The 11198-nt window shown below is 61.9% G+C and overlaps 1 protein-coding gene across 1 annotated transcript; it reads right to left on the reverse strand.

Annotated features, from left to right (window-relative positions):
- Positions 1 to 975: 975 nt before the first annotated feature.
- Positions 976 to 11198, reverse strand: ALX3 (ALX homeobox 3; the record flags this gene model as incomplete). The annotated part of the gene is made up of 4 exons (XM_034641646.1): positions 976 to 2105; positions 2459 to 2587; positions 5352 to 5668; positions 10964 to 11198. Coding segments are annotated over 4 exons (990 nt in total), but the record flags the coding sequence as incomplete, so codon positions are not given.

Below are 11198 nucleotides of genomic sequence, written 5' to 3' on the forward strand. Positions count from 1 at the left end.
GTGTTCCTCGGAGATGCTGGGGCTGCCTCTCCCTACGACTCAGACTCTCCTCTTCCCGTTGGATACGGGGCTGCCCTGTGGACTCAGAGCCAGCGTCAGTACAGAGAGGAGAGAAATCCCCAGCAGCCAGGCCTTCGAATGAAAGGAAGGGCAGGAAGATACTGGTTTCTTCTGGAGCCGGAGCCTCATCACACTGACTGTCTTAGAGGAAAATCTGATCTGATGTGGGACTTGCTCCCTCTTTGGGCGTCTTCGTGTGCTTCTCTGTGCCTAGACGAGGAGGTGGCTGGCCTACTGGCCAAGGCTGAGCTCCTCTGAGCAATGTGGTTGTGTTTACTGGGAGGGCAGGAGGGCCAGGCCTGCTTTCTTCCCGCCTTCCAGGCTTCCGAGATAAGGCAGAAAGTGGGGATGAAGGATAGAATGGCTAATACTCAAGCCACAGGAAAGAGTCCTGGCTTTCTTCTCTGCCCCACAGCTCAGACATGCTCCTGGGGTGTCTGGGAGAAGGGGGCTGCCCCACCCCCACGGTTCTAGCCCAGGAGAGCTCAGAGCCCTCAGTGGGCTCCCCCATCTTTCATTCCTCCCCCCATTCCACTGCCAGTTCAGCCACAAGTTTATCTCTGCCTTCCCGCTCCCCACCCCCAACCCTCCATTTTCCCTTCCACAGGGGCCCAGCAGCCGTAGAGCTCGGTTCTTCTTCCTGCCACCCCCACCAGCAGATCCTGGGCAGGTGACAGGGCCAGGCATGGCATCTGTCAGCCTTGGGGGCCCTCCTGCAGGCCTACCTTCCCCTAGCCCCCAGGATCCCTGCTGGCCCCTCAGGAGGGCCTGGCCCAGCCTGAACCCTGGGCACAGACCAGCTAGCCAAGTGCCAAACCCTGAGGATACACAATCAACCTGGTCTAAAAAATCCTGCCATCTTTATTATTATGCTGGGCAGCACACTTTTTTTTTTCTTTTTTACAAAAGTGGGGTTGAGATCTCAGGGGCTTAGAATCTATGGAAATCTGTTTTATTCTTACCAACATCTAATGAGTAAATCAAGGGAGCCTACAGTTTCCGTGGCATAGCTCTGGCCTGATCCCGTAGAAGAGAAGCCAAATATTTGGTGTTTCTGGGGGACTTCCTGCTCCCTTGGAGGGGAAGAGGACTCCATGGCATGTTGGGGGTAGGGGCACAGGGCAGGAGTAAGGGGTGGCTAGAGCCGGGGCTCCTGGCACCTTTTCCACGGACACCTTCCGGCCCTTGTGAGCTCCAGACGCTGAGCGCTTGCCCCCTGGTGGTGGGAGGGGGAAGTGAGGCCGGCCCTAGGTGCTCATGCAAGACCGGTTTCCCCTAAGTCACAAAGAGCTTCTCCTGGTTCAACCTGTGTCGTCTTCTTATTTTCCTGGGCTCCCTGAATGATGAACCAATTCCTGGGCTCCCTGAATGATGAACCATTTCAGCTGGAGGGATGACAGTTAAACTTGGACAAACTCTGAAGGAAGCAGGGCAGTGTCTTCCTCCCTCCAGCCCAGAGTGGGATGAAGGGACCCAGTGTGTAGTAGGAAGAGTCCTACCTGCTTTGCAGCCCCCTTTGTCCTGGGCAGCCCCAACTTATTTTAAGAGAAAAAAAACTCTAGCTTGTTCCCTGCGGGAGGCTGAGGAGCCCAGCTGCTCCGTCGGGGACTCCCGGAACCATCTGGGGCTTGGAGGCAGAGGTCTGTCCTCTCTGGCATCCAGGCTGGGGTGGGGTGGGAGCAGCTGGGAGCAGAAAGGGGGAGCGGGCAGCTTAGTCTGTGTATCCACGCAACCGATCACGTGGTCCAGTTCAGTAGGCTGGGTGGCTCCTTGGACTTCACCCTGAGCGAGATGAGGCTTGGAGACTTATAGTCGCCATCTGGGCTAGGCTCAAAGCTGTGGCCCCCCAAGGCAGGGGAGAAGCCGTGGATGGAGTAGATGCCAGGGTGGGCTCCGGGGGAGGCTGGCACCCCCATGAAGCCAGCCACGTTCCCATGAGAGTGGGAGTATGGAGACATGCACGGGGAGGGCATGCCCTCTGGAGACACGAGGCAGGGGCCCGGGGGGCTCCCAGACCCTGGACTGGGCCACAGGGAGTTCTGCAGCTGAAAAGACAGACAGAAAAGAATGCCCATGAATCAGTTGCCCAGGGGCTGCCTCCCTTATCTGGGGGTTCTGTCTTTGCCCTTAGGGCTCCAGAAACTTACCGGGAAACCTCCACCTGGCCCAGGTCTAGAATCTGCTCCCTCCTACCCCCGACACTCGAAATGGCATCTCAGGACACCCCTGCCACTGCCCCTCCAAATGAGGTTTTCTTCAGTGCCAGCTGTTCGGCATGCCTCGTTCATGAGACGGGGAGGAGCCCCACTTTGCAAGGAAGTGATTTACCCATGGTCCCACAAAGCCCTAATGCTGGGGATGTGGCCAGGCCCTGACTCAGGGCCGGGTGGGGTCTCACCTGCGGGTGGCTGTCTGTTCGGGGCAGCACAGAGATGTCATAGGCCGATGTGAAGGGGTTCCGCCCCTCCTGGATCTTCCCATATCGCTCGCGCTTCCGCCACTTTGCTCTTCGGTTCTGGAACCAGACCTGGGGATCAAGGGGAGAGGCTGAGGGCATGACAAGCGGCCCTGAGGGACAGAGCCCACTGGGGAGAGAGTCGGTGGCGGTCTCCTCCTGCGGGGAGCCAGGAGGGTCTTGAGCTGTGGTGGCCTGTAAATCCCTATTGTTCTCAGGGCCAGGGGAACCTGGAATGGGGCCTGGGAAAGGCCCAAGTTCAGAAGGGCCTTCTTGGTCCCTGGGGCCACCCCTCACCCCCAGTCACCAGGCTGAGTCACTCTCTTGGTTCCCCAGCCCACTTGTGCCACTAAGGGTGTCGTGGGATCTGTGGCCTCGGAGGCTCTGGGCACTGCCTGGGTGCACCAGGGCACAGGCCTCTAGCCCCCTGCCTCATCTCCATTCCCAGGCTACCCACCTCCCAGCCTCAGCCCAGAGGCCAGCTCCTTAAAAAGGCTCCTGGGCACTGAGCCCCGCCCTCCTCCGAGCCTCGTCCCCAGCCAGGCAGTGTCACTTGGTTCTTCCCACCTGCCTCTCAGGCCAGCTTGCCTTTGAAACCATCCACTACCTTGCCACTCCCTGCCTTTGCTCAGGCTTCCCCTGCGTGGGCTGCCCGCCTCACCCATCTCCCCGGCCTGGATGACGCATGGGCGTCTCTCTCTCACTCCCACACCCTATCACCACTGTCCATTTTGTAGTCTGTGTCTCCCACTCATTTGTGAGCTCCTGGCAGGTGAAGGTGGCCTACCCGCGTGCTATGTGCATTTGTGTACGTATCTGTGACAAATCTGTCCTCGGCCTATGCCCTGTGGCTGTTGCGTTCGTGGTGCCAGTATTTTTATCATTTCATGAACATAGCTGTGCCAGGCTCATGGGCTAGATGTTGGCAATATCCAAACCAAACCGGACCAAACCATCCCCTGGCTTTCCAGGGATCTAGGTGGGAGCCTCAACAGAAGAAGTTGTGTGTGTGTGTGTGTGTGTGTGTGTGTGTGTGAGTGTGTGAAAGGAGCCCCACCTCAGCCCCTCACACATGCCCCCGCAGTGGCCGTTCCTACCCCCGCAGGCAGGTGAGGCCACGACAGTTAAGAAGCCTGGCAGACCCCCAGCCCCCTAAGCCCCAGAGGCAGAGATCCCAGAGCAAGCCTGGGGCAAGGTCAGGGACGGACCATCCCGCCTGCCCAGCGGCTGGGCCTTCCCTTCTCTGTCCTCCCTCCCCCGCGGGCAGGTGAAGGAGTCTGAAGCTTCACCGAGCACTCTTCCCCATCACCCCTGGCTGTCTCTACGGCCCCCACTGGAGACTTCCGCCTGCACTCCGGCCTCTGCACTGTTCTGTGGGGTGGTTTACGGCTCTCCACGGGGCAGGGCCTGTACAAGTGGCTGTTACATTCCTGTCAGAAAAAAGAGCCCTACTGTAGGGTCTTAGTCATCGGTCTGGGGGCCTTGTGGCCACCCCTGCACGCCTTCAGGGTTGAAAAGGCCTGGGAGAGGAGTGGGGGGATGCGCTCCACCTCTCCCAGATAGTTCCATGGCCACGGCTATTCAGACCGCACCCCAGAGGCTCGCTGAGGGTCCGGAGACTCGATGTTCCGGACTTCCATGGCTCATGGACTCTGGGACTGTTGTGAATGCTCGGTCTCTCACCCTGCTGGCCCCAGGCCCTGGGAGGACAGTTCTAGAAGTGTGTTTGGGGTGCCTCCTGGGAGGAAAATGAAAGCAGGAGGACCCAGAAGAGAAGGGGAAACAGCCCGAGCCCCTCTGGTCCTACACCAAATCCAGCTTTGGGGCCTTATCTGCTGGGAGGCAGCTGGCCTCTTCGTGGGCTGGCCTGCCAGTCCCCATGTTCAGCCAGAGGGAGGCCCGTACAGGGTGTGCTGTATATGAGCTCTGTCCCTGTTAGATCTCCTCTGTGGTGGCAAAGAGAATCTCCTCTGTCTAGAGGTCACCTCCTCACCTATCTCCCAGTGCCCCCTGCTTGGCCTCAAGGAGTCTGTTGTCCCTCATGCCAGTTCAAAGTCAAAGCAAGGCAACAACCACCATCTTCCTCTTGGGCCAGGCTTTTACTGAAGCCTCCTTCCCCATCTCCACCTTCCGCTTGCCACCTTCAAGTTCTTTCTCACTTCCAACATGCCTTGGACATGGACTTCCCTTCTCCTTTTCCCCTGTTCCCAGCATCCCTCCACCCCTTCAGCCCCAACCCCTACTGGAAGCTGGCCAAGCCCTACCCAGGGAGCCCCGGGGCCTGATCTCTGCTGGGGAGAGTTGGGTGGGTGGGGAAGGGCCCCTGGCTGGGCTCTCCCGGCCGGGGTCTTGGAGCTGGTGGGCCTGACAGTCACTGGCTCGGGATGGCTTTGAGCATCGCTGAGCCTCAGACCCCCCAGTGGGGACCCTCCTGCTCTGGGCAGCTACCTCGGGAGCAGCCCGATGTGTTCAGCATTTCACTGCTTCCGAAAGGCTGTCACATCTGGGATCCTCAAAGACCATCCAAGAAGGAAAAGTGAGACTGAGAGATCCAATGTCATGCCCCAAGTCACCTGGTCAGCTAGAAAGTGCCAGAGCTAGGACTCCCAGACAGGTCTTTGGACTCCAAGAGGCCACCACCCCCATGAAGCACTCCGGCTGCAAGCCTGTTGCCGTGGTGGAGCTGGGCATGGAGGGGGAGCCGAGGGGAGCCAGGCACCCGGGAAAGGCGGCTCTGCGTGGCACTGGCGCCCACCTCTCCCGGCCCTTCCATGGCCTGGCCCATGGTCGGGATGGCAGAGGCAGCCAGAGAGGCCCACATCCGGGGTGCCCTCACCTGTACCCGGGCCTCGGTTAGGTCCGTTCGCAGAGCCAGCTGCTCCCGGGCATACACGTCAGGGTAGTGGGTTTTCTGGAAGACTTTCTCCAGCTCTTCCAGCTGGAATGTGCTGAAGGTCGTGCGGTTACGGCGCTTCTTGCTCTTGTTCTTGGCCAACTCCATGGAGTCAGGGAGTCCCGGGGACAGAGGGACACGCAGGCTGGCCAGACAAGGGCCTGGGGAGCCTTGCAAGTTAGAGGGCCCGTCTCTGGGGCCCCCTCGGCAGTCCAAGGGCAGCTGGGGGAAACTGGCAGCTTTGGAGGCCTTCTCCTCGGCTGCAATGGAAAACACAAAAAGGAGGATGGAAACCAAACCAGGGGGTTTTGTGGGTGGATGGGGGGGAGGGGGAAGAACGTTTGACGCTTCAGTCCCCGCCTCCCCCTTCCTTTCTCTTCCCTTGTCCCAGCAGCCACCCTCCATGGGAGCCTGGCATTCGGAGGCCTGCTTGCTGAGCCTCCAGCTGGGGAAGGGGCCCTGGGGAACCATGTGCTCTGTGGTCTGGGCGGATCTGCTGGGGCCAGAGGAGGGTTCATTTCGGGGAAGTGCTTTGTGGTGGTGCGTCCCACAGGGTGTGGAGGTGCCAGGATTGGCGCCATGGCAGGGCCTAGCGCAGAGGCGGGAGGAGGGGGTGAGCATGGGGCGGTTGACATCTCCCGCCCCCGGGCAGGAAATGCCTCCTTGGTCCTGTGGTTCCCAGGTCCTCATGCCCCTGCCTCTGGGCCCAGGTCCAGGCAGGGGGCAGACAGGGACACTTGGGTCCCCTTTGGCTGGTCTGGCTGTGCCTCATTCTCTGGACCCCAAAGTTCAGGGCAATGTCAAATCCCCCAGCCCTGGGGCATGAAGGGCAAGATGAGGCAAAGAAGCTTCCAAAAAAGACTGTCTCATTCCTTCGAAAATGGTGATGTTTATGGGGCGCCTGGGTGGCTCAGTCGTTAAGCATCTCCCTTCGGCTCAGGGCGTGATCCCAGAGTCCTGGGATCGAGCCCCACATTGGGCTCCTCTGCTGGGAGCCTGCTTCTTCCTCTCACACTCCCCCCGCCTGTGTTCCCTCTCTCGCTGGCTCTCTCTCTCTGTCAAATAAATAAATAAAATCTTTTAAAAAAAAACAAAAAGAAAAGAAAATGGTGATGTTTGGGCCAAGACTTGAGCTCCAGCATTAGAGAGCAGGAGGTAGGCTATCCGCAGAGGAGAGTCAGGGCCTGGGGGACCAGCGTCAGTAACAGGATTCAGCTCCCAAGCCCATCATTCTGGCTGTGGACTGCCCCCTCGCTCCTCGGCAGTTTCCTATGGCTCCCCCATTGCCCAAGATTAGCAAGCAGGGAGGGGGAACCTGACTGCAGCTGGGCACCGTTCCCAGCAGCCCCACTCTGACACGCTAACCCTCACTTTGGAGGCTTGGTGGAGCCCTGCCACTACCCGTCATGGTGAAAAATAGGTCATCCCGATCGCTCCGCCCTCTCCTCTGGCGAGGCCCCCAGCGGCACTGCCATGAAATCTCCAGAGTCCTCTGGGACAGCGGGAGCGCTGCCTCAAAGACGCCCCACTGACTCTCACAGCCTTGCCCTGGCCCATCCCCAGCAGGGGCTCCGGCCCTAGGAGGCCCAGCAGGCTGGCACCAAGAGACAGTTTCCTCTTTGGGACTTGGTGTCAGGATTACAGCTGTCGTCAGGGAAGGATGGGGCCAGAGAGATGGGATTCTCGGGTTCTGTCTCTGAGGAGTCCCTGTCTGCATCATGGAGGACAAGTTGGGCAAGGTTCCCCTCAGCAGGAAGGTGGTCAGGGACCTCCCAGGACCACCCAGGCTGTGCAGTAAGCTCCACATTGTGAGACGGTCCTGGAGCCCTGGCAGAGTCAGGGGCCTGCCCTCGGGCACCAGGCTCATAGCTCGGAGCGGAGCATCGAGGGGAAAGTGCTCCAGCCACTAACCTCCATGCTTGGCCAACAAGTTTGGGTTCTAAGGGTAGTTCCATGGGCAGCAGCTTAGGAAGAAGGACTCATGGAAGCTGAGCCAAATAACTAAAAATGGCCAGGGGGAGTGGGAGCCTGGAAGGGGACACCCTGCCTCTAGCAGGTTTGAGAGTGGGGTCTTGGAGTCCTGGGTTCAGAGGGAGGTCCTGCTGGACTCGAGGCAAAAAAGGGTGTGGGTGGCTCAGGGATAGGGGTGAGGGGAGCAGTGACAGCGCTGTAGAGGTCTCCCCAAAGTTCCGAGGCTTTGCTCTTCTGGCTCTTGGGCCCTTAATGTCTGTCTGGACAGGATCTGCCCAGAGGAAGTGACTAGCTCTGGGCTCTGAGCTACAAGTAAGAGATAAAAGTGTGGCAGGACTTTTCAGAATAGCCCCCTAGAAAAGGGGCCAAGCCTGCTGGCCTCCACTGGCCTCCCATGCCTGCCCATTCTATAGCCCTCCCAGGGGACCAGAGTACTTCTCCCCTCCTCATGGCCATGGCCCTGAGACCTCCCTCTACCTGGAGGAGAAGCAGGCACCCCCTCTTTGGGGTCCAGGGGCGCAGCTCATAGAATGGCTCCTGAAGAATAAGGAGCAATGCAGAAAAGAGGGAGGTGGGATCAGCGAAGGGCAGCAGTCAAGGAAAGGAAGGGAAGGCAGCCCCCAGTTTGAACCTGGGCTTGTAGAAAGCAGGGTGGCCCGTGCACTTTGAAGGTGAATGCGGGCTGTGTATAGGAGTCACCGGCACCTGGTGGGGACACCAGGCAGTTAAGGGGCAGTGTTTATGGTAGAGCCTGGGATCCTGGGGCTCAACACCAGGGGCTCCATAGCCCGCACAACTGTAGCAACCACAGCAGAAGTCTGTCGGGCCTGAAAGACATGAGCCAGGGCAAAAACCTCTGAGGCAGCCACGGAGCTCCGTCCCTGACTGGCTCCCACGCCCCGCTGCTCCCCCGCATCCTGGGGGCCGCCAGAGCCCCCCCCCCGCCGCTAGCGGCTCCGGGGCCCCCCCCCCCCCTCTCGGCTAGTGTCCACGGAGGCCGCGGGACCCGCCACCCGGCTTTCGGCCTCGGCGGGAGTCTTGCTCCGCGCCGTTTCCCACGCGATCCGCAGAGCTGCAGAGGCCTGGGCTCTCGCTGTTCCGGCTGGTAACCTGAAGCCGTCGTGGGCATAAACGCCGCGCGGGGCCCCAGCGGGGCCTGGGTACTCTCCCTACAGTTTCCAGCTTTGGCCTAGACGCCTCAGCGGGGGGGACCCCTGACTTGGAATCCTTCACGAGGTCTGCGGCGAGCGTGGCCTTCGGTGTTCCGCTCCGGGCCTGCGAGGCGGCGGGCGCGTTCCCAGGTCAGAGCGCCAAGCCCTGGAACGGACTGGGCGGCCCCCGACGGAGCGGAGCGGGAAGGCACGGCTGGCACTCCTCCGGCCCTCTGAGCAGCCGCGCGCCCGGGGCTCAAAGGGAGGCTGGCACCGCCAGGACGCGGCCCGGGTCTAGGGCAGGGCTGGGCGCTCTCGGCCAAGGGCGCCGCGAAGAGCGGGAGAGGAGCGCCAGGCTCTCCAGCGCGCGACTGCCCAGCCTCGGCAAGATCGCGCTGCAGATGGGCCGCAGCTGCGCGCTCACTGGTCTGAACTGGAAACGCTCGAAGCCCGTCAATTTAGAAGCCGGGGAATAAGGCGGGTTCCCCCCTTGCCGCCACTTCCCACCTCGTCGTAGACTGCGTGGCCCCAGCCCCCCGGGGCCGTCCTCCCCAGCAGCCCCGCTCCGCCGCAGGATCGCCAGCGGCCCGGGCCCGCCGAGTTCCGGCCCGGGTACCCGCGAGGCGAGCGGCGGCCGGGGTCCCAGGCTCCATCGCACACGCTGCTCCTGTTTTTCGTTTGGCCCGTCCTCCGCTCAACTTGAATCGTTAATTTCCCTCTCCCACTTGATCTCATTTTGCTGCTTTCTGCTCCTTTAGGACGTCCCTTCTTTTCCTTTCATTTTTTTCTGCTTCTACTCTCTTCGCCCTTTCCCTCCTTCTCCATTTACCCGCTTCGTTCGATCGTCCGATCCGCGCTTGCTTTTTTCTTCTCGTCTTCCGTTCGCTCTCCGTTTATTTCTTGACGTTCGGCCCAGCTTGCCGACTTCCGTCTACCTCTCCTTCTCTCCTGCGTTGTTTTGTTCAAGTTCCTTTTCCTTATTTTTGGTGGTTGTTAACGCTCTTTGGTTTTACTTCTACGCATTTCGTTGCTGACACCTTCGCCGTCGCCGTGTCCCTCCACGTCCTGCCGCTCGTTCTGCCCCAGCGCTGTCCGCAATTTGCCAGTCCTGGCGTCCCCGAGGTGCGTGCGGGCCCGCGGGGTGGGTCCTGCCCGACGCGGCGCGCCGAGCCAGGCCGGGTACCTGTCCCCGGCGGTGCTCATGGCGCTGCGCGGCCGCCGCCGTCTGGCTGGGATCAGAGGAGCCAGGCCAACTGCTTCTCATTAAGTCCCAACTGTGGTTTTTATCAGGAGAGCCTCTTTCAAAGGGCACAGACACGAAGCTCCGAGGACTCGCTCATTTCCTCCGCTGACCCCCACACACCTCTCCGCCCTCCCCTACACATTCCCACCGACCCGGCTGCGCGAAAGCCTGAGCTGCCTGGCCACTCGGTGGAGGCCGGCGGGGCGCCAGCGGGGTGGAGGCGGGTTGGGGCCGATCTCAGAGGATCCAGCTCAGGGCCTAAGGTGCGGGATGTGGCAGCGCTGGTGCGGCGGGCGCCCAGACTCCTACAGGTCAGCCGGTGTAGTGGGTGGCGGCAGGGCTGCGGGCCCGTGCGACAGGACCTGGCGTTCAGGCGCGTTCTCCCGAGATGGCGCGGTCCAACTGGCCTTGGCGCATGGGGCACCGGCCCAGGAGCCCGAGGCGCCCAGGGGATAGGCCCGACTGGGCTGCTCTCGACGGCTCCAGCCGTGACGATCCAGTTCGAGGAAGCCAAGACTGCGAGAAGGGCGGCCATCACCGTGCATAACGACGGGGAGGCCAGGTTAGTCTGAGAAATAAGAACACAGTTATTCCGTATTGAGAACCGCCCCGGCACTGCGGGACCGGCCGCGGCCGCGCCGCCGAATGCCTACCGCTCCGGCAGCGCCTTCCCCACGGAGGCTGGGCCTGGGGAGGAGAAGCCGGCAGAGGCCAGGCCGCCGCCCTCGGCTGAGTCCTGCTTGGCCACTCTAGGTCGGGGCCCAAGCTCAGGGCCCCGAACGGGCGCCACACACAAAACCCGCGCTTCTCTCCCCGCATCGGGACCAAGGGCTCAGTGTGGTGCCCCGGCCCTTGGCCCGGTCTGGCCTTCTGGGTCAGTGGCAGTTCCAGGCCAACTCCCGCCAAGCATGATTTCTCCTTCCCGCCTCCGGTCGCCTTCGGGCCTCACTGGGCCCCGGGCCGTCGCCGCTCCACCCGCGCGCAACCTCCCGCCTCCCATTCCCGCCACGGAAGACACTGGGGGCTCTGCCAGCGCCGGCGGGGCTTCTGCAGGAGCCGTGGCGAGGGGCTAGAGGGTCAAAAAGTTGAGAGCTGGGCGAGCGGGCGAGGGAAGCAGGGAGGCCCGGACGGGCCGGGGAAGAGAAGGAGAGCGGGTCGGGGCTGTGCGCTACGCCCGCGCCGCGCGTTACCTTCCGCGGGGCCCTCGTAGAAGTGGCTGCCGTTGAGCGCCGGGCCGGGCCCGAGGTCCTGCAGGTACTTGGCGGGCGGCTTGGCCGGCTCTGGGAGGTAGGGCTCCAGGGGCCCGCAGGCCGGAAAACGGGTCAGGCGGGGGCCGCGGGGCGGCGCGGGGTGCAGGTGAGGGGCGCCGGCGGGGGTCCCCTGGGGGCCGGGCGGCTCGTCCCCCGCGGCCGCGTAGGGGCCGGG

This window comes from Ailuropoda melanoleuca, chromosome 2, assembly GCF_002007445.2.
Source record: "Ailuropoda melanoleuca isolate Jingjing chromosome 2, ASM200744v2, whole genome shotgun sequence".
NCBI classification, from domain to species: Eukaryota; Metazoa; Chordata; class Mammalia; order Carnivora; family Ursidae; genus Ailuropoda; species Ailuropoda melanoleuca.